This window comes from Seriola dumerili, unplaced genomic scaffold (assembly GCF_002260705.1).
Source record: "Seriola dumerili isolate Sdu_G_001 unplaced genomic scaffold, Sdu_1.0 BDQW01000052.1, whole genome shotgun sequence".
NCBI classification, from domain to species: Eukaryota; Metazoa; Chordata; class Actinopteri; order Carangiformes; family Carangidae; genus Seriola; species Seriola dumerili.
The window spans coordinates 21,524,938-21,551,587 of record NW_019174307.1 but is presented as its reverse complement, the minus strand read 5'-3'; the positions used below and the strand labels follow the sequence as shown (position 1 = coordinate 21,551,587).

The window sequence follows — 26,650 nt, the reverse complement described above, 5'->3', positions numbered from 1 at the left end:
TCCAATTAACTGCAATCTTTATTTGAATGATCCAATACTAAATCTTAAAGTTCCCACATCAATCTCTGCAGCATGTTCATCTGCACTAAATGTTTCGTGTGTGTAGAAGTTACTGGCTGCTTTGTGGAAAACTGAGTTATTACAACATAAAGGTTATTTAAAGTTAAAAAGTAACATGGATGACATTATCTGAGCTCCGTTTGTGTTTGTTGAAGACATATGAACTATGAGATGTGAAGCCGTGGAAGTCGAATGGACTCTGTGTGGATTCTACTTAATTCAGTCCGTCTCTCCCAGAGAGCTAATGCTAGCTAACAGCTGTGCGCAGATCTCAGGCTGACGTCAGCACAAACAGTGCAGATGAATTAGAAGCAGTCTTTCAGTTTCTATCCTGTCTGTGCTCACTGTGATCATTAAAGTGGATGTCTGTACTTAGCGATGGTATCTGCAACTGACGGTCCATGTGACAGCATTTATTATCATTGTAATGATGATGCCCTGGAGCAGGTTTTGTATCATAAGCTAAAACACTGGTGTGTCATGTTTTAGTCATCTTGCATTGCTAAAAAAAGAAATAAAATTAAAATAAAATTAAAAATAAATCCTTGTTCTTATGACCGGGAAATGTATTTACAGTCCAGTCAACAAGTATTTTATATTATATTATATATATTTTATATTGAATGAAAAAAACAGCGTTGGTCATTTGTAGAATATAGAAGAAACTTCTCAGGATAAATTCTGAGAAGCTCTTTATGAAACATTTATTGGTATTTATCTGATGTAACCGAATCATCAAGAACCAAATCAAAATGAATTAATTATTGACTTTGTGAATCAAAATAGAATCGAATTGGGAGATCAATGCTCGAGACCAGCCCTGGTGAATAGCCATCATTGTTGCTTCCATCTCTAATATAACAAACATGACTCTGGATGTTAAGTAAATGACTGATCATTTTCAGCATCTTCCTCTGGGCTATAAAACACCCACAATGCAATGAGATGAAATCAGCTCATCCTTATACATCCTCATCACGAGGAGCTGCTGTTTCCATCTGAGCCCGTCAGTTTCTGATCCAGATACAGACGGCACAATCTGCTGCGTGTCAACACAGTCAGAGGTCAAAGGTCACATGGAACAGGTGCAGTGAGGAGGTGTTTAAGCCGCTCTGCACTGCCCCCTGTAGGACATAACAGGTACACTCAATCAGTGGTAACCGTAGTAACCATTAAGAATGAGAGAGTGGCTGTGTCTGCAACCACCCTAATGTCCACTCAGTCACCACTCCCTAAACAATAGACACTCAAAGGTTTCCTCAATAGTGAGCAGTGACTTAAGATTCAGACACTTACTCATGATTGTTATTTGTGTCATCACTGACAGCTGCACAGTGGTAATCTGCACTGCATTGTGGGAATGTTAGTACAAAGTATAAAGACTTTTCGTGTTGCATTGTGGATATTTAGAGAGCACTACAAAGTGGCTGCATTTACACACTCAGGTTGGACACTCGAATAAAACGGTGGACTATGTACAGCGCACTATCAAGTGGATAGGATGCAATTTTGGACACAACCAATTATTTTTGGGAATGTATTTACTTTTCAGAACAGCTGGCGTTTTATGCTAAAATATTCTGATTAAAATCAAACCAGATTCTAGGCAGATTTATCTATTCTCAGCAGTCAACACAAAATACCCAGTATCATATTGCACACAGACACACATCAGTAAACTTAACAGATGTGTTTTCAAGGCGTTAGACACAACAAAGTCACAACACTGAATTTTTCAGTGACCTTTCCAAAACTGTGGCCAGATTTTCCTGATGGTGTAAAGGAGGAAACATCCTTTCCACATGCTCAGACTCTGTTACTGCAGACAGACACCTTCAATTAAACCCATCTGTTAGACGCATTTAAAGATCTTCTTCCTAAATAAATAATGCATATGTACACGATGATCATTTACAACATTTACTTTTAGGAGCTCTGCAGTGTCTGTCTGAGGGGACTTGATAGAGAAAGCAGAACGGGTTTCATACATATTGTAATGTCCACATCTCACCAATAGAGGTCAATACAGATCAGTGTACTTGAAATGACCCGACTAATGAAAAGCAGTCCTCTCTACTTCTGTCAGCCTGATTAACAAAGACACAATGAAAGTTATAAAACCGAAAGTATTACTTAATTTTTGCGGTTACATCTGAAATATAGATCTTTTCTACACTTAGTTCTTCCTTCCGGAGGGTCAGCATAATTCTAGGAAACACATCACAGCTGGACTTGGTGGTCTGGCTTCCCTCACTGTATAAAGACTGAAATCCATCCAATCAGGCCACTTTGTACCACTTTGAACTGGAAGCCTGCCACACTTTTGAATTAGAGCAGCTGTGGGTGTCACTTCTAACTTACACTGGGTTTACAAATTAATGCAAAAAACAAGGAATGTAGTTCATGCAAGCCTAAGCTTTTATTATTTCTTTCGTAACTTATGTGTGAGACTTTTTAAACAACATGTGCGTATATCATTCACAGCATCTTAACTCACAGCAGAGTTTATTCTGTTTCTGCTACGGGAGCCAAGTGGAGCAAATGAAATGATATCGACAGAACAATGTCATGGCTGAATCTCACAAGTGACTACATGGTTGTCACACTCAGTAACGCAACTACATTTACAGACGATGTACCATGAAGAACATGCTGATCCTGAACCAGAGTAGGAATGGAAACATTGATAATCATATTAGGTATCTAAATATAATGTCTTCTTTTTCTATTTCATTTTAAATTCTCTTAATTTTGCTTCTCTTATTTTTGTGGCTTTTTGTAGAGACGTTTTCAATCTCTGACTTTACTACAGTGCAATCACTAAGTGATGCAGACCAAGTCAAAACCTCAGATCTTTCAGCCACAGATTAAGCAGCAGGTCAGTGTTCGAGGTTCATTTGAATTTGAGGTTTGTTCATCCTACCTTTTCCCGAGCCGAAGAAACAGTCCATCTCCACGCTGGAGCGCGAGTGGGACACGCAGAGCGCAGAGCTGGGTACCAGTCCCTCCTGTGGTGGGCTGCGGTCAGTGGTCCGGACCAGGCACCAGCCGGGCCGCTCGCTCGGTCGCTCCAACAGCTCAACTGTCTGACCTGCAGAGGAGAGCAGACAGCTTTTTTACAGTGTATTAACTTCAGACGATCTTATTTCACGCCTTCTGGTCGACATTTTCCACAGAAAAATGTTGAATATATGAATATAAACACATGAACACAGACTAAACTGAATCACTAAAACTACCTACTACTGAAGCCAAACTCTGCATGGATGAAGTTTCTCTCACCTGTGCTGACAGACATCTCCGTGCTGCATCCTGCTGTGAAGTCCTGAAGGACGACTGTCAACTCACAACCACCAGAGAGCTGCAAAAAGAAAGAGACGCCACATTTGATGAGACTTTTCAAATCTCACTTGTGTGTTACAACATCCTCTGTGCGTGTGAGTGAGCCTTTTATATTCTAACAAACTTAATCTACATTTTAGCTTGAAAGACTCTGCTGCAAATCCACCTGATGACAAAGGAAGAGAAACTTAATCCTGCCCCGAGTCAGGACTGACATCAGTGTTTACACAATAAACACTGAATATTTCCACACAGAAAAACATGCACCTCGATGTTCATGTGCCTGTGAACTGGTGAACAGGTTTGTAGAGTTTAAAGTCTCTCAACGTTCAGGAAAATGAGTAAACTTTACCTTTTAGATTTAAAAACGACAAAACCCCAGCAGCTGCTTTTTAGAGTTTGCAGAGTTAAATCTTGTGCAGGCTGGAGGAACACGGTGTGCACATGTATTCATGACTTTCCTTTGGTTTTATAACACTGAACCTTACATACAGAAAAAGAGCTGAACTGAGCATGAATAAAAGCTGTGAGAGGACGTACAAAATCCTCGTTTGGTGTAAAAATCAACTGAGCACAAACATTTCCACGCAATGTGGAAGTTCAGTGTAACCCTGAACCACTTCCTGACCTGGAAACGCTGGAAATGACTGGACTCCAATTTCATAGAAAGACAACAGGAAGGTATCAAACAGCTGCCAAACATCTAAATATGTATGCATTGGCTTGGTTTTACTTTTGAACTTGAATGTGGGTCTGCTGGACTCGGTGTGGACAGTACAGCTGTTAATGTCATCAGCTGGACAATTTTCAGAGTTAATGATTGATAGAACATGATAAGGAAAGGATAAAACTGAAGACGTGAGTTACAGTGTTCGTCAGTGTTGACGGGACATGCTGTAGACTGCACTGTCATAATGGCTTAATAGTCCTGTTATGTAAAGAGTAAATTGGAACGCACACACTCGGACACTTAATAGTAATATAACTGATGTCATACTGCTGAGGTGTGTTGACCTTTACTAGAGTTTAACTGAAACACCATGTGTGCAAAAGGCATAAGACATCAATACATTAAAAAAAAAAAAAACAGCAGCACATACAAATATATACGGCGCCATGGAAACACAAGATAGACGATCACAGCACAGACTCAGTTTCAGTCAATGTGTGTTTAAAAAAAAAAAAAAAACACTTGATCTGATGTGACCTGAAAACCTGTGTACTGTATAAACACAATGTCAGCTGATGGGCTGTTTATACCGCACTATGGAGTGTAACAACTAGTGAAGGCAGACACATCAGCACATCTCCCAAATCTGTCCCGTTGTTTTGTTGTTATTGCTGATATTGCAGAGCTGGGATTTTTTTTTTTTGACTTCTTGCATCAGTCACACCAGCAACACAATCAAATCACCACAAAAGTGGCTCCAGGATGTAAATGAATCTACATTCTTCCCCTCCGACTTCCTTCTCTTCCTCTATCTGCCTCGTCTGCTCAACTCGCATTGTCTTGGAAAATGTCAGGGACTATGTGTCTGTGTGTGTACGTTTGTAAGCAGACACTCTTTTCCAGGCGAAAGATCTCCTAGCAACAAAGACCCCTGTTTCTATAAAAGGTACAGGTGACTTTTTACCTGACAGATGGCAGTGGCACACGCGCACACACACACACACACACACACACACACACAGCAACTAAAGGCCCACGCAGGTGTTTTCACTTAATCTGGCTGATTAGACTTCTGCTCAGGCTGAAGGTGCAAGTGTGACGTCACCAAACTGCTGCTAATTAAAGTGTCATTTGCTCCATTTCTCGGTGCAGGCATGCCGCTTGCTGCGCTGCTTATATGGAGTGCAGGCAGGAGATGACGCAGCAGGTAGCAGCTGATATCAAAGAGCAGCAGGTAGTTGAGATGCCGTGATAATCTTTAATCTTTCCACAGCTATTACATTTTCACATACAGTACTTTACCTGTACAGGTCTTCTCAGAACTGTCCGGGCAAAATAGGAGAAAACACCTGTGTGGGTGGACAATGAGCATGTAAGGCTTGACGAGAATATACAGGTAAATACAGGGTTGCCGCATGTCAACAACAACATTTGGCTTCCCTGCTGAGATCTAAATCATTGTTTGACAAGACGGTCACCCAATGGAAGCAAAAGTGCAAGCTCAATGGGAAGCTAAGTGTGGTTCACTCTCCATCCAGAAATGTAAAGCAAAAAGCCATCAATCTGGTTCAATCTTATGAAAAAAACGTTTATCCATTCGAATTTTAAGTGTCTCAAGAGCAAAAAACATGTTTGTTAATCATGACGCAGCAAAACGTTCATCAGTTGATCTTCATATCTATTGAATCCGACACACTTATCTCTACACCTGGAGGTTTGAGGCTTTAGCAGAATGACACCGATTTGTTTTTAAGCTGAGCGGAAAGGAAGCTGGTTAGCCACATTAGGAATGTTAACATGCTAATTACTAGACTTTGCTCCATAACAGTTCAACTAGAGTGCAGCTAGTCCATATCTACAAACATCATTACAGTAGTTTGTTCTCTATGCTATTCATCCAGTTGATTATCCTCTCCATAGGAAATTATCATGATTAGGAAGGTGTTTCTTAAATGTGCCTCAGTACAAAATGAAAAAGGTTTTGATATAGATAATGAGCCATTTTATTAGTATTTTGTTATTTGTTGAATAAACTACAGTAAACTTCAGTTGTCTGAATTTTAACTCAACTATTACCATACTAACATACTATACCATCTCCACAACCAGATATTTAAATACATTATCATCAACATAAAAACTTTCAGTGTGACAGGACCCACCAATAGAGCAACTGCTCTCCTCCTCTCAGTACCACTCGTCTGATGGTCTTTTTATTTGTGTGCTTGTTTGAGGGTGTGTCTTGTCCTCTAGTGCTATCTGTCACATGACACATTTCTGTGCCCTGGCAACACACACACACACACACACACACAAACACGCACACGTCAGCTTGTGATTGTCATATGTTAGCGCAGAGGAAGACACTGTTAAGCAGAACGAACTCGCTTCACCTCCAACAGCAGAATGTGTTGAGATCTAGAACCGTCCGTGTTATTCATCAGATAAGGACACTGAAGATTTTCTTTGCTTAGCATTGGGTGGATTTGTTTGAAAGCACTCTGTGTGCACAGCAACCTTTATTCAGTATTAGCTCAGTAAGTATCAGATACGTTGATAAATGGTAGATATGGTTTCCTTCAAAAGGCAAACCGCCCCTGTGAGCGCTTTACAAAGACAGAACTGAGTTTGACAATGTGTATTTCAAAGCTCTGGGCATATATGCTTATTCTGGGAGGATAAACTCGTTTTCTGCAGAAACTAATTTTGTTTTTAAAGACAAATTCATGTGGAGGATGAAGGGAAAAGAGGGAAGACAGCAGATCTGTCTCCTTTCATATTGGCTGGTTTGAATTATCACCAGAAAAGCACCAGACATTTATGCATTCATATTAATATGTGTAATATATGATCATTTATAAATAACAGGGTTAACTCTGGATACTTTAACCACATTTTGGTGATAATATTTATGTACTTTTACTTACTATAAGTAGGCTTTTAAATGCGGGACTTTTTCCAACAGTGAGTGATGATTAAAACTGAAATTAAATTAATTAAAATGTTAAATCAATTAAAATTGTTATGGCTAATGGAGGCCTTTAACCAGGGCCAAGCACAATGGGCTACATTCAGAATCAAAGGTCCCAAAAAATGTAATTATTAGATGCTTGAAGTGATGCATTTTCTTTTGAAACAGGATGTTGACAAACATCAGTGAAGGATAAATTTTAAAGCGTCAACCACTGAGCCATTCGCTGTAGAGAGAAAGATCGATTTCTGATTCGCCAGGATGGAAAGAAAGCCAGTCGTGTTAAAAGTGAGATGGCTTCAACTAGTCAGTCACGCTCATTAGGGGCAGCACAAGGTCACCACTGGAATAAATCAAGATGAAAGGCCATTAATTTGAAAAAGCTGCCATTTTGACAGTCATATGACTCCTGTGCCTCTCGCACACGAACAAACTTCTGAAAATGGTTTAGTGCTCGACGAGCTGCCAGGGAGTGAAAACTGTACACATAACTCAGCGGAGCGACAGTCTGCGCTTATGTGGAAATATTTTTGATTGTCAGGGACCGCCAACCGTGTGTCCAAGGACAACTCTCATATGAAACTAATTTGCGATACTTATATTCACTGGCAACGTTTTGTTCTAGTGTAAGAAGTGCGTGCCACACTCTTATACCGCAGCGCCTGACTTCTGTTCCGTCTTGTGCTTCAAGTCAGATTTGACTTGTTCAATAGTCATCAAACACACCGATCTTTCCCTAAACCTAACCAAGTGCTGCCCAAATATTAACATAAAAACATGAATCATGCTTTACCTGCCAGAAGCAAATATTGCAGGGAAAACCATGAAACAAATTATATTTTGCAGATATGATAAAAATGAATGAGATCAGATGATATACGTGCTACTTCACATTTCCTGATCAGTTCATTTACCTGTAGCTAATGTATATTTCTCTAGAGAGCAGTTCTACAACATTCCTACCATGCTTTTTTTATTATTAAGTTCCTTATAACTGTTTCACTGTTCCTATTTTCTCATAAGACTGACTACAGCTATAGATATTTCAGAGTCTGCTACCATCCATTTTCATTTTATACAATATCAGTGAAGTGGAAAGGTCAAGCACGGTTAGCTTGTCAAATCTGAATGTACTGCTCATCCATACAAACTGACACACTGAGCAGATGTGCAGAAAGAATTAGAATAATAACGAGACTGACTTGGTACATTTTGTTCTGCACTACGAACTCATATATCAGGTCTACAGAATGGTAAATACTTTCATGGATACCTCAGCAACACATAAAGGTCTTTTTGTATGCGAGTGTACTTTACATAGACTGCAGATGTATCAATTTCATGGAGAAAAAAACTGTGATTACAAGAGTCGGAGAGTGGATACGAGACTGAATACAGCATCTTCCTGCAGTGGAACCCATGGAAGAATCCTTCATGTCCCTGTGTGTCTAGCTGTCCACAGGTTAATAATGAAGTGTGAGAAGAAATGTAATCTTGACTCTAAAGTACGGCTCAGTACGTACAGTTATTCAGATGCCTTTCCCTGCGTTAGATCCACAGTAAGTTCAATGTAGAACAAACTCTACCGGCACCGCACACGGAAAACAAAGTAGTTGAAGCAGAGCAGTTACAGTTTCATGTTTCCTTCTATATGTTTCCATATGGAACAGACGGCAGCACAGACATCTACAGTGTGTGTGTGCAGCAGCAATATCCTGCACAAACATGGGTGTAGACATGAGGATGCTCATCATGTGACAGTGTTACAGTGCTATATTCACATGTTGGGTACTGATGTGAATTATAATGACTTTAACAGTGAGAACTATTAACAGGTGTTTGGTGTTTGTCTACATGGGAACAGCAACACATAAACCAGTCAAACCAGTCCAGCATCACACTGGCTGAAAATACAGTGGCAAGAGTGAAAAAAAGAAAGAAAGAAGAAACATTAAGTCTGAGCCACTGTGTCTGAGCACCAGTGGACAAATTACATTGTTTTTCTACTTTGCAATACACAAGAAAAGACAAATAAAACGACAGTTTCAGACAGTTGAGAATCCACCCAAACCAAACATTTAATTCAAAAACAGCAACACTGACTCCTATAAAGTGCAAACAGCTCAATCACAGACACATTGTGAACACTGTGTACACTGCTCTTACACTGTACTCCACTTGCAACTAAGGGTCAGGGAAATACATACTGAATACTTAAAACAACTTCTGCAGCATCACCTTCTTCATACTTAAAATATATATATGGGATGGGATGATGAGATCATAGTGTTGCTCTGTCTTTGCTAGATGTGTACATGGGTAACATGTTAGCCTTACTACCTTTACAAGTCAGTGATGTGTGACGGCCGTGTAACTGATGTTTTGTGCCCTCTGCAAGCCGGAGATCTCTTACTGCGTCACTTGCTGTATAAATAACTAATTTTATAGATAAGAACAATGACAGACACCTCTCAGCTCTCCTCAGACGTTTCAAAATGCTGGATTATTCATGTGCTCCACTTCAGAAGATATATACCAAAGTCAGCTCCACCAACTCTGCAACTGACAGTTCACCTGATTTTTCAAAAGTATACGATGAATTCCCAAAATGAAAGTGGCCAAGTAAACAGACAAAAACAAAAGGCATTCATTTAACATGAAGCCCATCAATAAGAATTTCAGAAATGCTGCAGTGTTGCTTCACAAGACTTCTAATCTTGTAGAGCAGCGTCTAAATTTGACTTTGTAAGGTTCATCTCTGACTGTTAATGCACAAACTACATGTGATAATGTTGCAGCGGGCCTGTTGGCGGTTGTTGTTCGTGGACAGTTGTGTAGACGCAGTGTCACCAAAATGACGGAATGAGATTCCAAATCCAGGATAAGTACAGTGGCAATCTGAATGAAGACATTAAAATAGTCATTTCTTCTCAGAGAGGTTGCATTGCGCTCATGGAGTCTAAAAGTTAAATAACACAGTGAGTGTGTTTACACTGTTTATCCAGTGAGTCTTCTGTATAATCTCAATCAAACTTTCTTCAGCTCAGCCGTCTGGACGCTCACATTTCATTTATTCAGTCTCTCTGTGGCAGCTAATGGTCTGTTTCCTGTCTGTCTGTCTAGTACACACACACACCCTGTTTAACCATTAATCTCCAACATTACACACACACACACACACACACACACACACACACACACACACACACACACACACACTCCTGCAGTCCAGCTTTACAACACGTCAAGTGAAACTCAACAGCACGTATGATCTGGATTAGCATCTGAATCAGTGACCAAGCCTCAACACGGACCAACAGTCAGACCTCAAAACACGCCTCAGATTTCAAAGTTAAATGAAAACGTAAACTGCACACAGCTGACGGAGGACGACTGCAAACAGACCTGTCTTCTCTCAGCAGTTCCATTCACGCAGAGAATCAAGTCAAAACAGAAGTTGGTCTGAAGAGAGGATTAAAAATAGAGTTTGGAAGGACGGACATGTGTCCATGTGTATTCGAATACTGTGTCAACAACAGGAGTGGGTCTATTAATAATATACAAATGACTAATTCCAGCCACCTTGTTTGTTGTGACCAAGCGGCTTTTCCTTTAACACTTAGAGAAACGTAAATCATGACAGATGTAATGTTTTTACCAGCAGAAAAAAGACAGAAGCACAACAACAAACAAGATCACAGCCAGAAATGTTTGTCAAAGAAATGTAACTTTAACACTTTGCTTGAGTACACTGACATATTTCTGTCACTAACCTTTGATTTCATTACATTTTTATTGCAGCTATTTTAATTCTACAACTACAAAGTCCGCAACTTGAGTTGGACACGACAGCGCAACTTCCACTCACACAGTGTCAGAGTAGAACAGCATATCTGTGATTACTATTAGTGGTGAATGAAAACAGTGTTTAACGTAAAGTGCTATTTTATCTGCTAGTACAGTGAGTAAGCAGCTCGTGCACGGTGTGTAGTCCAGCAGTTTGTACTCACTCTGCTGCTCTCTTTGAACAGTTTAAAGCTCATCCACTTTGGCATGTCGACCTCTCCTCTTCTGTCTCCCTCTCTCTCTGTCGCTCTCTCCGTCTTTGACAACTCCCTCATTTGTGTCTTTGCCACACACACAAACACGCCCTCACACTCTCTCTCTCTCTCCCTCTCTCTCTCATTCTGTGCATGTGAGAGAGAGAGAGAGAGAGAGAGAGAGAGAGAGAGAGAGAGAGAGAGAGAACAAACAGCCATAGCTTTGTGTTTGATGGGAATGGCACTCTCCTTGTGTGTGTGTGTGTGTGTGTGTGTGTGTGTGTGTGTGTGTCAGTGTGTTCACATTTCTCCCACTCCCTGGAAGCTACTAGTGCACTAAACCACTTCCAACTGCCAGGACTGTGTGTGTGTGTGTGAGCCTCTGTCTGTAAGTGTGTGTGAGCCTCTGTGTGTGAGTATGTAACACGCAAGTCATATGACCAGCAGATGGCTACTGTATGGCTTCAGTCTGAACCCGACACTGATTGCATTTGATTCATGAGAACACACACACACACACACACACACACACACACACACACACACACACACACACACACACACACGTGTAAACAATTGCTAGCCGGTGTAAAAGTGCTGGAGCTGAATGCTGGAACATCTTCATCTCTTTAACCTTTAAAACCTTTAAAAAGCACCATAATACATAATATCAGTTACTCATTAGAAGACTGATATTACTTCCAAAGTAGTTATATTAACAGATACTACTTTTCATTATCACTCACTGCACAGCTGCACAAAATCAAGCAACAATGGAAAAATAAATATTGAAAAAATACAGATGATTTGATACATACTCTGATAAAAACCAATCAGGCTGCTTATTTTAGCAAAGGAGATCGTCTGTAAACCGTAAGACTGCCCTCAGACACCTCCATGTGACAGCAGTGCCAAACATGTCACATGTTCAATATAATGGAAATGAAGTTGAACTTGTAAACTAGAGGGGAGTAATTTGCTGTAAATTGAAATGGTGGTCCGGTCTGGCCGTTACTAATTGTTTTAAAAGGGTCAGTTCACACAAGTCACCTATTTCTCATGTACACAAGTGGTCTCCAGCCATGCAGATAGCTTTGGTTTAATTAGTTTGAGCTAACTGTCACTTAGATTTGTGCTGCCAAGTCAACACAGTGGAGATGAATGGATTTCATTTGTGATTCTCAACACACTGAAAAGTTATATGCAAACAAGACTAAAACTTTACAACCATGCTAGTTGCTTTTATGCACAGCAGCGCTTTGAGCTGAATGCTAATGCCAGCAACAAGCTTATAATGACAATGCTAACATGCTGATGTTTAGCATCCATTTTCAATAGGAGTGCGACATTAATGTGTCATTCAAATTTAATTTTATATTCAACAATTGCGGGGGCCACAAATGGTGACCTCATGGTGGCGCTACAGGAAAGGATCTCAGAGGGTTCTTCCTCCAAGGACCATGGCTATCTGAGGTAAGTTTCATGGAAATCCATGTAAAAGTAATTAAGATATTTCAGTTTCGACCACAGTGGTAGATCAACAGAGCAAACACCATCGTGCCTTTCCAGAAACCAGATAGTCTACAAATTATTCAGAGGAGGGGGGACACGGTTTGTGGACAGAGACGTCACTGTTGGATGTTTTAAATATTATTTTTCAATGCTTTGAGAAACACAAATGAAATTCTACTCATCTCCAAAGAAATGGATGAATGGTTTTAATCATTTAGGTCAACTAGAGCCCCTTTCCAACCAGTGATGCATATTCAGTCCTACGGGAGTGGAGTGTTGCTGAGTTTTATTGAGCCTGGATCGTGGAGAAACACAATTTTTTGCTCCGACTGAAGGCGGACGCTAAAAAAAGGTTCTGTCCTCTGACCTACAGGGCTGTGGTGGAGCCTTGCAGGCTGCCAAGTTGTCAACCACTGGAATGATACTTAAAATAATGTAAAGACCACAGACTGAACCACAGCTGACTCATTACACCAAAGAGCGTCACAGAAAAGACATATCCTACTCAACGTCACACAACTGACATATTCAACATGAAGTTACAGGACTGGCTTGAACCTCAGTTTGTCAGCAAATCACATCATGTATACTGGCAAAGAGCTGACCTTAAGTATTTGGACAGGGGCAGAAGAAGTCCTCATACCTGAATGACAAAATTGATGGTTGGTCATCACATCTGTTGTAAAACTGTTTTCTAATCAGTCACCTTTCAGGTTAAGGTCTGGTTCAGAGAGGGCAGGACCACTGGTTGGAAAACATCTCCAAACAATGGTTTCCAATGTGGGAGTCAAACTTTGTACACCCAACCAGGCACCCTGACCTTTCGCAAGAGGGCAGTCCTTACAACCACAAGAGGTCGCTTGACAAGAAAATGTAGGCTACAGTTGTTTAAGCACTGTTATCGTAATTTTGATTGTATTAGCTGTGTACTCCAGCACTTTGGATTTAAATGAAAACAAGGACAATGATGTTGAAATGAAATTCTGACTGTCAGATTTTATTTGAGGGTTTTAACATTCATGCTGACTGAATGGTTTAGGAATTACTTACACTTTTGTTATATTTGTTATATTCATCCTTCACTATCAATAAATGGTGGGATTATGTTCAGTATATACATAGAGCTCATACATATAAATATTGGCTGATTGCAGATATATTTCTGGCAGAGTATTTGTTGCTTGTTAAGTAACAAAAAATGACAGTGCAGAAGATAAGTTTGAGGAAGTTTAGATACTGATAGCGCTGCGTAACTGACCACCAAAGAGCACTGACAAGTTTATTTTTTTTAACTGTGCATAGCTTGATATCTGTTCTTACCAAACAAGAGTTCAAACAGAGTTCAAACAGTATTGGTCAGAATATAAAATAAAATCATATGATTCCTCCAATGAACATGAGAAATGTGGACACAGTATAAATACCACAAATCCCTCTTAAAGCCAGCACTTTAACCTGCTTGTGTCATTTTAAATCCAATGAACTGGAGTAAAGAGCAGAGTTAAAAATGTTTTAAAAAGTACAATGTCCAATACGTCAAGGTTGATCTGTGTGTCTGCTCAGTGATGTCAGTCAAACTGCCCTTTAAGATGTCTTTAGTACGTCAGGAGGAAAATGCATCTGCTGGAACTGCTGCTGAATTTCAACCTGCTTCTCAAACAGTAACAGAGATGGTTTGAAGTGAACATCAATCCATGCTCACACAGTACAGCAGTACATCTTCTACTAGCATGATATCAAGATTCTGTTTTCTTTTGCTGTACCCTCCGTTAAAACTGAAAACTTTAAGTGTAGAGTACGAGAGAGGCAGGATGTAAACAGAAAGAGAAAGAAGCTGAGAGGGAAAACAGTGAGGTGAGAAGATGGGAGGAAGGCTGGGCAAGAGACACAGAGACGTAAAGCAAGAGGTAAACAGAAAGACTCCGCAGAGACGAGTAGAAAAGTAGAGGGAAATACACATTCGTCATTTAATACTTCAACAACCGTCAGAAACAGTAGCACGCACACACACACACACACACACACACACACACACACACACACACACACACACACACACACACACACACAGCCAGTGGAACATCTGACTATGCCAATACTGGGCTGTTATTATAGTACATGGAGACAGAGAGCGAGGGAGAGGGAGAGAGAGAGAAGAGACATAAAAAGTGGGACAGAGGTGTGAAAAATGAGAAAGTGAAAAATAAAAGGAGGATGGATTTCAAAAAGGAGCAACTAATCATGGGCATGTGTGAGGGTCTAGAAAAGGTAGTTCAGTGATGGATTGCAGAAGGTGGAAAGAGAGAAAATAGAGACAGATGTATATAAATAACAGGCTAAGACAGAGAGAGGTAAGAAGAGATTTACTGAAAAAGGTAAAGTTGAGGAGAAAAATGAAAAAGCAACATATAAAAACTGAACCAGATCCTGTGTTATTAAGTTTTGGTATTTCCTATTTAGGAAGACAGAACAACTCCGCTGCTACAGCTTAATCACATCCAAAAAATGTATTCTTATCTCGTGGAAACAAGGTAATTCTTGCAGACAAACTGTGCCTTAATGAGCTGATCAATACCCAACAACTTGAAAGACAAAGGTTCTTGTAAAGAGCTGGAGTTGCACTGTTCATCAAGATTTCAGAGCCTCTTACTAACAATACCCTAAATGGCATTACATTATGGAAATGATGCCTGTTTTTCCAGTAAGTATAGGTTTCTCCCAGAATATCAGTCAGTGAAGGTGGAAAGAATTACCTTCTGAGTTATTCCTCACACACCCCCTGTTGAGTGTGTGACATTTAACTACTAAAAACAACTGAGGTTTTCTTGTTTTCTTCCCCAGGCTCTGCAACATATTGCTCTGATTACAAACATAAAATGTGTAGACCTGATCAATCACTGTCACCCGCTGAGTCTGACAGATTCTGACTCATCTGCTCTAATGAATTTAGTCACTAGACAGGAGCCTCACTCATTTCATATGTGGCCTATGATGCATGACACAGTGTCTGCTCTTTTCTCCCTCAGGATTAAGGTTTCATTTTTTCATTTTCTTTTATTAAAAAACTAAAAAGTTCCACCTTTCAAGTTTTCAGTCTTGCCACTGTATCTCATTTAATTCTTTCTTGTGTTTGTTTAATCTGCTGAAATCTTTCCTTTGCTGACCAGTTGTAAATCCAGTGTTTTTTTTCTCAGGACTGGAGTGAAAACTATCAATAGAGAGAGATTTAACCAAAAGTGCACCGTAAGAGTGGCTGCAGTGTTCAACAAACACGACTGCTCAGATCACTGAATTGTCTTTACTCCAAAATACACAAGGGATTGGCTTACTGTATGATAATAAATCTCTGGAGGGCAAGAGGAGCCATGGGAATGCAACAGAAGAGAGCACCATCAACCTCCCAACATGAGACAAGTACTGCCACTCATCCTCTACCCTCCTGGGGGGGGAGGGGGATACATCTCCAAGCCAGGTGAGTCTCCATTAGCAACACAGCCAGCCACTATAAATTTGTACACCAAGACAAATAGATAAAGGCAGAGTAAATTAGCACCCTACACAAAGGGAAGATGGCAAGTTCGATTCACACCCTCTCTTAAAAACAGTCTTGTTTTTTCCCCACAATGAGCCCTCAACCTCCTTGTAAAGTCTAATCAAAAACAGAAATAATGTAAATGAAAAAGTAACGGCAAAAAACTACATCCACTTAACACACAGTGCAGCTCACAGCGAAAGCCGTGCTCTGCTAAGTCAGCATATGAAACATGAAACTTATCAAAACAAAATGTAGAAACTGCATCTTTTTCCTTTGATATTTTCAGGAAAACAGCGGAGGAGGATCCAAAAATAGCGAGCTCGAGTTTTCTAAATCTTAGAAACAATAAACTGGACGAGAGCAACAACACACCCACACTCAGAAAAGGCTGGAAAAATTCATTATGTTTTCATTGGACAGGAAGAGGTGGGGAGACAAACACACACATGCAATATAAAATACATATGCAGAGTTACAGTGTACTGGACTTGTGCATTAAAATTATATATGTATGCCTGTGCTGTACACATACAGCACTAGTCAAACGTTGGGACACACTTTCCCATTCACTTGATTGGGATGGGAAAGTGTGTCTGTATGTATGTTATGTGAATCTAATCAAATCTAGTGGCAGTGAATGAATGGTATAGAGACAATGGGAAACAGAGACGACAGTATAGTAAAAAAAAAAAACAACAACAAAAAAACAAACAGAAGAGCGACAAACAAGTAGAGATACGCGTGCTAACAAGAAGCACTGCCAAGGCCATTCTGCCTGAGTGAGGAAGAGTCTGTGTGTGTGTGTGTGTGTGTGTGTGTGTGTGTGTGTGTGTGTGTGTGTGTGGTGCTGACATTTAGAGGCAGGGTAAGTGTGTAGGCGTGGGGTTACACGGTGAAAAGGCCACACTGTGTAACCCTACAGTGGGAGGCCATGATTGACATCTGTGTGGGGTTGTGTGTGGGTGGATGCGTGTGTGTGTGTGTGTGTGTGCGTGTGTGTGTGTGTGTGTGTAGCAGTAGTAACACTGGAGAACAATCAGTTCAAATCAAAACAACAAACAAAATTGTAGAATCAGAACAACCAAAACAGCTGCTGTTTTGTTGCTTGTTTGCAAATGAAGCCACCCTAAAAACTTAACTGGAGACCTTTAAGCGAAGCACCAGGACTCCTTCTGTAACTCAAAACACGTCCAATCACCCCGTTCAAGGACATTTTAACGGGTTTGTCCGGTTCACCCTTTCCATACCAAAAACATGTATCAGACACAGACTGCACTGCCGTGACAGAAAAAGTTTGGGAACCACTGCTACTAAACAATTAAAAACTCTTGACACAAGGCATGAGGATCAGGCAAGGATATACAGTTTAGAGTGGACATGTCCAAGCCTCTTAATACCTTTGGATTAAATAAAAAAAAATACAGTTTGACTGTCAAAATAAAAGTTTAAAGACAGGCTTACTTGGATGTGAGAGACTGGCTGGTAGGAGGCATCAGCACAGACGCCTGCACACAAACTGAAGAGGTTTTTCATCACTGACACCTTCTCTGCTCGATTGGTGACATTGCTGAAAGCTTCTCATTCATACACACACACACTCATCAAATACACACATACACCCTTAACCTACATGTAAACTGGAGGATAAGCAGAACACACTCACAAACGCACAATTATGGAGCTGCATGTATCTCACAGACTTGAGTTTCTACATAGTAGGACAAGTACACAAATGTGCACACACACACAGTCTGTCAGCCACTGGCACATTCACAGCCCCTGCTTCTGCCACTTGTCGCCGCAGGGGAGACCCTGTAGCACTGACACAGCTGAGGGTCGTCAGCTCGTTACAGGCCACCGAGTGAGTCTCAGTCAGCTGCCTACAACTCCTTCTCCATCATCCGACGCACTGAACGCTCAGTGTGTGTGTGTGTGTGTGTGTGTGTGTGTGTGTGTATCCTACCTTGTCGCTGTCTACAGTGTTCTGGGACGTCCTGGAAGCGATGGAGATGGTGTCTGGTTGGCTGCTGCCATCTCCCTGACTGTCTCCGTCTTCACCCCCCTCCCTGAATACAAACAGACACACAATTAGAATGAATGTCTAACTTTAAATCACTGGAACACTTCTACCTGTTGTGACAACACTGATGTCGTTACGCTTGGTGATGATCGCTGGGACAATACCAATCAACTCTGACAACATTGGTGTAAAACTTAGAAAGGTTTCATTCTGCTGTGATGACACTTTTTTCCCCATGGTGAGAAGGTTCCTGCCCGCACTGCCAATGTTTACGATGATGACATTTCTAACAGTGGAGGCAGGAAAAAGTCAAGTCCTAAATCTCCTTATTGCGCAAGCATCTGAGGAATGATTGTTCAAATACCAGGATTCACTCAGTCAGTGAGGGTTAGCTGGAGTGGAAAATCCTGCACCTCTGCAGAGCAGGTGCAAATAGCAGAGCTGTGTTTAAAAGAGAGCAGCGTTTGGGAAGAGCAACCTATTGACAGCAGACAGAGTGGGTTCACATTTCTACGGATTAGCAGTGAATTAGTTACAATAACACTCAAAATATTATCATTTATAACAGTAAACAAAAGTGGGTAGGTAGGTTTTCAATCTCCCAATCTCTTCCACATGTCCTCTGAAGGTTTGTTTAATGACTCCTGTTGCAGTAATAATACTGGCAGGGCCACACATGATGCAAAATAATTTTCTCAGTTGTAGCCTAAGCAAGTGTTTCTGAACTGAGATCACTGCATTATTTTTTTTTCTAAACTTGGTAATCTTAGACAAATCCCACCATTGAACTGACCTGAGTCCTGCTTCAGGACTGCATGCTGAGACAGACATTTCTCTGCCTTCACTCAAGATGGTTCAACTCTCAGAAAATGTCTCTCCTTTAATGAGTTTTCATGAATGATGTTTCTATCCTCAGTGCTGTTTGTCACCTCAGTCATGATATTTCTACTTCTGAGAAAACATCTTTCTACCCATGGTGACTACTCTTCTGTCGTCTGTGTGTGTGTGTGTGTGTGTGTGTGTTGGTGTGTCCTTGTTTACCTCTTAGTGTTATTCCTGGGTTTGGTCAGTGCTGGTGTTTTAGGCAGATGAAGAGGCTCCTTGAGAGCCCCCTTCAGGTGAGTCATCCTCTCTTGGATCACCTCCCTGATGTTTTTAATCCACTCCTGTTTAGCTTCCATACTGGACGCCTGGAGGACAAACAACAATATAATTATTAAAAACATAACTCTTTATATCTAATCAGAGGACAGGAAACATAGTTCATTTACATGTAATTTTCACTTACTTTTAGCACAGTTTTATTATCAGAGGAAGGAGTCCTTCCTGCCCACAGAGCAAATTTACACGGGTCACCCTCAATGTGCTCAGTCACCCCCAACTCTGATGTCTGCAGCACAGCAAGGAGGGAAGAATGTGTCAGAAATGTGAGTCAGTGACAGTTCACCATCTGTAGCTTATGCACATACAACTACACACACACACACACACACACCCACCAGTAGTCTGTTCTTGTACTGGTACTTAGTTCTGCCAGCTGAGTCTTTGATCTCCTTGCTGAAGACCAGGGAGAACTCAAACAGGAAGAGGTGTCGGTCCCTCCCCTTCCTGATCAGCGAGCGTGGATCCCAAACCTGGAAACTGTCCTGCAGGATCAGCTCACCTTGCACCTCCAGGTTCTCCTCAAAGCCTGAGGAAGAGGAGGACTAAGAGTTCATATCAAGCAAGCTGCCCAAACTCTGAAAACACGGCCAGCGTGTTGGAATTAGGTGGAATAGGAAATAGAACAAACTATGGTGAGTCTTGGAAAAAACATCAGCAGTAAAGTAATGAAGGGATTAAAAGAGTGGAATCAGTTAAAAAGCACTAAACACACTTATTTATGAATTTGAAAAACAAAACAAAACCTTGTCCAGACAGAGAATAGAAATTCAGGAGCAAACCTGACCTCTTATGTTTATTATGTTTTTATTATACATTTTAGTCTCTTTCCAGTTTGGACAGTCTCTTACCCTCCAACATGGCAAGATGCATGGCATCATTAGCTCTCTTAGGAACACCGAGCATCACCTCCAAACCATCTTTAATCTCCCCTTTACCCTCCTCACAGCAAGATAGTAACTCCTGCAGGACGACAGGATATTGAATGAGGCAATAGCAGAGTGGAAAAGCAGAAAAACATGTGCATGTGTGTGTGCTGTGTGTTTGTGTGTCTACCTTAAGCAGTAGTTGGTACTTGGTGATCCTCTGGACAGGTTTGATGAGGTAGGAGGAGATGGAGTTAGCCAGTCCACGTCTCTGCTGAATGTCCTGTTCACACACACACAGACAAAATTACAGCAAACACCAAAATAAAATAAAAATACCTGAAACTGGCATAAATGTCAAGTATTCAATTCAGCTGCTGCTGCTGCTGCTGGGAGCTTTTCAATGATCAAACAGCACCGTCTGCTGACAAGACTGGTGAACTGCACGATCATCACACTCTCCAGCTGCGGGAGAGGAAGCCGACACACCCCTTCTCCTCTAACAAATCTAAGTAGTCTGCTTGACAAAGTGCCCACAGCAGCGCTACGTTTAAACGACACACTGGAGTCCTGTTTTTATGCTCCACAGTCAGCATCCCTCACAACAAACTCCCTGCACTGAGCCCTTGTTGTTGTTGGGTTTACCACTGTGTTTTGGGCTGAGGCAACACTTTGATCATAATATACTACTGGTTCAGCCATTAGAGAGGACATCTGTTTGTTTGCTTGAAACATGTGCAGGAGCAGAAAGATGAGTGGCTACATGAGATATTTCTATTTAGAATAAGCTGTTTTTGATTATTAGATTAAATAAAAGGTTTTATTGTTGGTTATATTGTTTATATGATGACATGATGTGAATGGATCTGTGACAGAATACTGAAGGCTTTACTCACATCAAAGAAGGTGCCAGCATGCTCCAGTATGAGCTGACTCGAGTCTGGTTTGTTCTTACAGTAATCCACATAAATGTGGAACTTATCAGCCTGGAAAACAGGAGAGGACAAAATTGTATTTTTCCAGTGACAACCATTATATCATGTACAATTCACCCACCCAAACCACCCCATAATTAAGACAGAGGTCAGAGGTCAAATGGTTGAAATCAAGGGTCAGAAGTCTCTGCCTTTTCATTCTGACACCATCTGGAATAAAGGACTGACTCTCACCCAGGTGACAAAGCAGTGACCAACATCTTCTGGAAGCTGTTCATAGTTCACCAGCTCCTTCAGGAAAATACTGCAAACACACAAACAAACAGAAAACAACAGCTCACAATGTGCACATGCACTTGTGTTTTTTATACAGATCAGCCGTTTCTCAGGACCTCTGACTGTGTCGTACCAAGTTCTTTGACCTGTCTTTCCACAAAATTTAGCAGGAAGCTAGTGAAATAAAAATAACATGTCTGAAACCCATAAACACCAAAGGTTTATTCAAAAGGTAAGTTGGAGGTTCCTTTAAGATCTAATGCAGTAGAAAAGAAAAAGAAAATGTTCCCTAGAGGAACCAACACAGATTTCCGGAGGTACCACTAGGAGATCAGAAACAAAGGAGCTCCTCAGGGAAACCTTTGGAGTTCATGAACTGTCGATGAAGGAAAACCTCAAAGACACTCCTTCAGCTCCCCTGTAGCTACAAAATGAGAAAAAAACCCCAGAAAGGTCCCCTTGGGGGTTTTGTAAGCGGGGGGAGTTCTCACACAGTTAAAAGCATTTCCACTGCAGAAAAGTTACTGACAAATGTGCAAGATTGATCTGCAATGATGTTGGCAAGTCTTCTTTTCTCTTCTTTTCTCTTCTTTTTGTCAATTTACCATTTGCTTATATGCTATTACTGCTTAAAAACAAAGTATGTCAAACGCCATGGTTGTTGCTATGCCATGTGCTTGTTGCTGGGAAAATCCTCCATCTGATTTCTAAATTCTTCTGTCAAATGATTCTCCTTTAAAACTTATTTGACAAAATGTTCAATTCTAAAATTGGTCGAAACATGGATCAGTGCGAGCGAAGACTGGCTGATTCCTCTTCCCAGCACAGACACAATCTGTGTGTCTCTCACTTGTTGTGGAAGTCGTAGATCTCCTGCATGTTGCCGAAGATAATGTGCTCTTTGTTTGCGATGCCTGGAGGAATCTCCTCCACGCCGCTGGTCATCTCCCACAGGTAGGTCTGACAGACAGGCAGGCACAGAGAAAGACGAGTAAGTCAGACAGACAGGAAAATACTTTAAACTACACAAGCAGAAGGTTTTTTCTTACCTCTAGACACTCATGGAGATCCCTGACATAGGTCTTCTCAGTCTGCAGTAGCTCCGCCATGATGAACCTGAGACAAGGAAATAGTTTAGATTAAGGGAAGCACCGCAGAGAACGATCAGATGGCATGAATTATATAATTGGTACAATTTTGTATCTGATTGTTCCATGACTGCATGAGCCTACTGATGTTTCTCCAAGACTTTAAGACCTAAAAAACAATTCATGACAAGACAAAGGCATTTGAGAAGGCTGCGGAGGAGATTAAGACACTGTAAACTGTGCTATTATCACAATTAAGTGCCTTTGAAGTCTTAAAATTTGGAACCTCTGGGAACGCTACGGGACGCAGATGATCGCCATTATCGGGACAGATTGAGGAAACACTGTCTTGGGAGTGGATAGGAATGAATTCGGTTGATTAAGGTGAGTCACTGCAGCGATATTATAACTCTGTTATCATCAGACAGTTATCTTTATGCTTCATGTGTTTCAGGTCTGGGTCATGATGCTTCTGCTGGTCTGGTGTTTTACAAATAAAACCTCCATGGAAACAAACCCTGCCTTTACTCTACAATACCAATACATACAGACTCCTCTCTCTCTCTCCTCCCCTTCATTCCTGTACTCACTCTTTCTTCCTTGCAGACTTCCTCTTCTCCTCGTTGACCTCGTGGTTTGGGTCACGAAGTTTTACCTCGGGGTCGTCCGTCAGGCTGGCGGGGATAATGTCCAGCTCCAGATCTTTGTTGTCCTGCACAGAGAAACATAAATGGATTTTTGTCAATAATTTGAAACAAAAGTTGCTAAAACTTCAGCTCTGTCTGCGACTGCATTGGAGTTCATGAGTATTCATTCAGAATGAATCAGCGGTGTCTGAGATATTAAGCATGTGAGATGGAGCAAACCACAGGCCAATACCTGATCTCAATACAAAAAGAGAGGGAGAGTATGTGTGTGTGTGTGTGTATTCACCTCAGAGCTGACCCCCAGGCTCCTTTCTAGGCTCTCCTGGTATTTGGCCATGCGTAGGGAGAAGTCACGGTACCTGCGGTCCACCGTGCTCACCCATCGCTTCAGCTCCGACACGTGGGCGTGGCCTTTCTCCACCAGGTTGTCCGCTAACTGGATCAGCAGCTTCACCTTCTCCTTGGTTTGCTATGGGATGTTCACACAGAGATTACACGGATGGAGATGGGACTTATCTTCTTGGCTCCTGTATTATTGATTTTTCAGTACTTTCTCTCTTTTTTCAGTTTTTATAACTTTTGCTGTTGGTCCCCAATTCCTTTGTGAACTCTGCAGCGTCATGACTCAAAGAAAATAAATATTTGATTGGTATTTGATTTTTCTGTTTTGTACTTATTTCAGTGTCAGACCATCTGTACACCTGCCATTTAACTAAATGTTCTGAGAGTACTGCAGCTCCTTTAGGCACAATAAAGCTGTCAGTAGCTGAGCTTTACACACGCGCACACACACACGCGTGCATGCACACACACACAGTGTACCTTGGCAGTGAGTCTGAAATGATGGTAGTTGCTGAGGAGCTCTTGTGTTTCCTCACTGCTGTCGCCAGGTGATGTGTGGGTTGCCAGGTACACCTCACCTGTCTCCTGGATCCAATCAAGTGCCTGCACACACATGCACACACACACAACAGGTAAAGTTGATCCTCAATCCCTGTATTGCATTTACCCATATAAACTCACTCCCTGATAAAATAAACCAGATGTCTCTTCAGTGCTGCATATTTCCCCAAAGCAAAAATCCAGCCAATACTCTCTTCTTCTTTTTTTTCATTAATTCACACACACACACACACACACACACACACACACACACACACACACACACACACACACACACACACACACACACACCTGTTTGGCACTGCGTTCAAACACCAGGTACTGCTGACATTGGTCCAGCCTTCGCTTTTTTAAGGTCCAGAAGTGAAGGACTCTGTTCTCTCTCTGCAGGAGCTCATTCAGAATGGCTGCACACAAAAACACACAGCATTATAATAAATATACACTTTCTTCTTTAGTGAGAGAAACCCTGATTCCAAAAAAGTGGTGCCAGCTCACCAAAGACTGCGAGTGTACTTAAGTTAAGTACATTATAACATAATATATAAAGATTAAACACAGTCCAGGCAAAAATTCCAAATAATTTAGACATGCAGAATATTTGTTTATGTTTTCTGTGTTGTCAAAATAAACTGTCCTTTTCAGTTAAATAACAAAGAGCTTTTACATAAATATTAGAACTTTCATAGAAATTGGCAGCATCATGTTTTTCAGATATGTCATCATCACATTTATACAAAATATATGGACTAAATATCAAGTTGACAGAGGTTTAAGTTGGTCTTCTGGTGCGTCATCAGGCATATTTCAGTAGTAACAGTAGTTAAAGTAGTAGAATCTGCAGCACTGACCTTTAACTTGTTGTTCAGGCCCTCTGGCGTGACTGGCTGCTCCGGGGATGCTCACGTTGTTCCTGTGAATGTACTTCAGAAACACCTCAGCATTCCTCCGAGCCAACGTGCACGCCTGAAAAACAGGAATATGGCAGTTAAACACTCTGGAAATACCACAAGGAAATAGTGGTGATACTGACACACTAACACACGCTAGAGACATGCTCCTCTAACACCAGTCAACTGATGACTTCACTATCCCTTACAAATTACCATCACTGAATTCAACATGTTGCTGTCCAGTATCAGGGTGTTTTCACATGTAGCCTGTTCAGTTTGGTTCATGCCAAATCTGGTTGGCTTGCATATTCGGTTCTGTTTCTTTAGGCTGGTGTTAAAACTGTCATTCACACTCTAATGTGGACCAAACAACACCGAGAAGGCTTGATAGGGTGGGCACCAGTACACTTCCAAGAGACCAAACGCAGGGTTATGTGATGCATATTACATAAGGTGCACTTAAGTGCAGGATGACTTGCTATAAATCACTGTGCCACTTTGTTTTGTTTTTTCTCCATGTTCAATATGTGTTATAAGTCAGTGTTTACAAACCACAAACTACAATTCAAAAGCAACTACTTCTCATTTGTCCAAGAGTCCAGACCAAGTGAAAACTACAAATGTGAAACGACCTCGGTCATCCAAGAACTGGACTGATCTTCCTATCACCTTATTACCATTCAGTCAATACGGATGTATCAGCCTATCAAGGTCATTTGCAAATTCTATCAAAGCTAATGAAACTAAAATGTGAGTAGAAACACTGAACGTTTATTGGCTTAAGAGTAATTTAAGTTGAACAGTCTAGATGATGGATCTAATCTGTTTTCCTATTTTATCATCTCATCTTGTGACATCTTATTTCATCTAAACTGTTACACAAACCTTCATTAAGTTGCTTATAAAATATAATGAGATGTTATTTTCTATACTATTCTTCTGTTTATTCTGCTTCATGTGTCCTGGTTTAATTTACTCTGGTGTCCTCTGTTTGAGGTTAAAAATTCAACTTTATTGAATTTGATGTCCCTCACTTGTAAGTCGCTTGGGATAAAAGCCAAACGAGTAAATGTAATGTAATTTAATGAATTTGCTGTTTCACTTCACCTTAAGGAAGGCTTCCTTCTGCTCCAGGTGTTTACTGATCAGAGGTAGAAGGTGGTCACTGTCGGCAGAAGTTCCAAGTTTATCGTGACTGCCACACCAGTCTTCATCCCGACGATACTCCTGCTCCAGGCTCTCTAACACACTGCACACCTGGACAGACACCAAGAGTCTGAGACACCGTGACAGCGCTCCTGCTCTAACTATAGAAATGAGGAAACGCGATGTACCTGTTCAGACGTCTTGTAAAAGGCCACAGAGGCGTTTACAAGCTTCAGGCGATCCTCCATCTTCAACATCAACTGCTGCCAATGAACGGCCACTTTCTCAGCACAACTTCGAATTGCCTCTGGATCATAGTGACCTGCCTGTAGCATCATCTGGAACAAAGTAGTGCGAGAGAGAGAGGGAGCTGGTCATGATAAACGGCCTGCAACATCTCCTGGACCCAGGAATGTAGAGATATAGCATGCAGGATAAGACAAGATAAGTGTGCAACAGTTTACAACAGTAAATAATAAAGTTGCAGCATTGATTTACCTCAGCTTTCTGCTGGACCTGCAGAGCGCTCTGATGAGTCTTCTGAAGGGAGTTAGCGTGGAAGAGAGACTGGAGGAAAAGGAGGAA

General features: G+C 41.1%; 1 protein-coding gene across 1 annotated transcript in view; it reads right to left on the bottom strand.

Moving 5' to 3' along the window:
* Positions 1-2,142: 2,142 nt before the first annotated feature.
* LOC111218041 (kalirin-like) overlaps positions 2,143-26,650 on the bottom strand; it is a 96,385-nt gene continuing 71,877 nt past the window's right edge. The window contains exons 21-41 of the mRNA XM_022740131.1: positions 26,564-26,605; positions 26,254-26,403; positions 26,027-26,176; positions 24,878-24,992; positions 24,318-24,433; positions 23,946-24,068; positions 23,410-23,592; positions 23,067-23,188; positions 22,438-22,504; positions 22,239-22,348; positions 21,347-21,416; positions 21,074-21,163; positions 20,368-20,460; positions 20,163-20,274; positions 19,650-19,840; positions 19,439-19,540; positions 19,192-19,340; positions 18,094-18,196; positions 3,343-3,421; positions 2,984-3,151; positions 2,143-2,147 (exon numbers count right to left, since the gene is read on the bottom strand). Coding sequence (XP_022595852.1) covers positions 2,143-2,147; positions 2,984-3,151; positions 3,343-3,421; positions 18,094-18,196; positions 19,192-19,340; positions 19,439-19,540; positions 19,650-19,840; positions 20,163-20,274; positions 20,368-20,460; positions 21,074-21,163; positions 21,347-21,416; positions 22,239-22,348; positions 22,438-22,504; positions 23,067-23,188; positions 23,410-23,592; positions 23,946-24,068; positions 24,318-24,433; positions 24,878-24,992; positions 26,027-26,176; positions 26,254-26,403; positions 26,564-26,605 — 2,340 coding nt within the window. The remainder of the gene's footprint in view (positions 2,148-2,983; positions 3,152-3,342; positions 3,422-18,093; positions 18,197-19,191; positions 19,341-19,438; positions 19,541-19,649; positions 19,841-20,162; positions 20,275-20,367; positions 20,461-21,073; positions 21,164-21,346; positions 21,417-22,238; positions 22,349-22,437; positions 22,505-23,066; positions 23,189-23,409; positions 23,593-23,945; positions 24,069-24,317; positions 24,434-24,877; positions 24,993-26,026; positions 26,177-26,253; positions 26,404-26,563; positions 26,606-26,650) is intronic.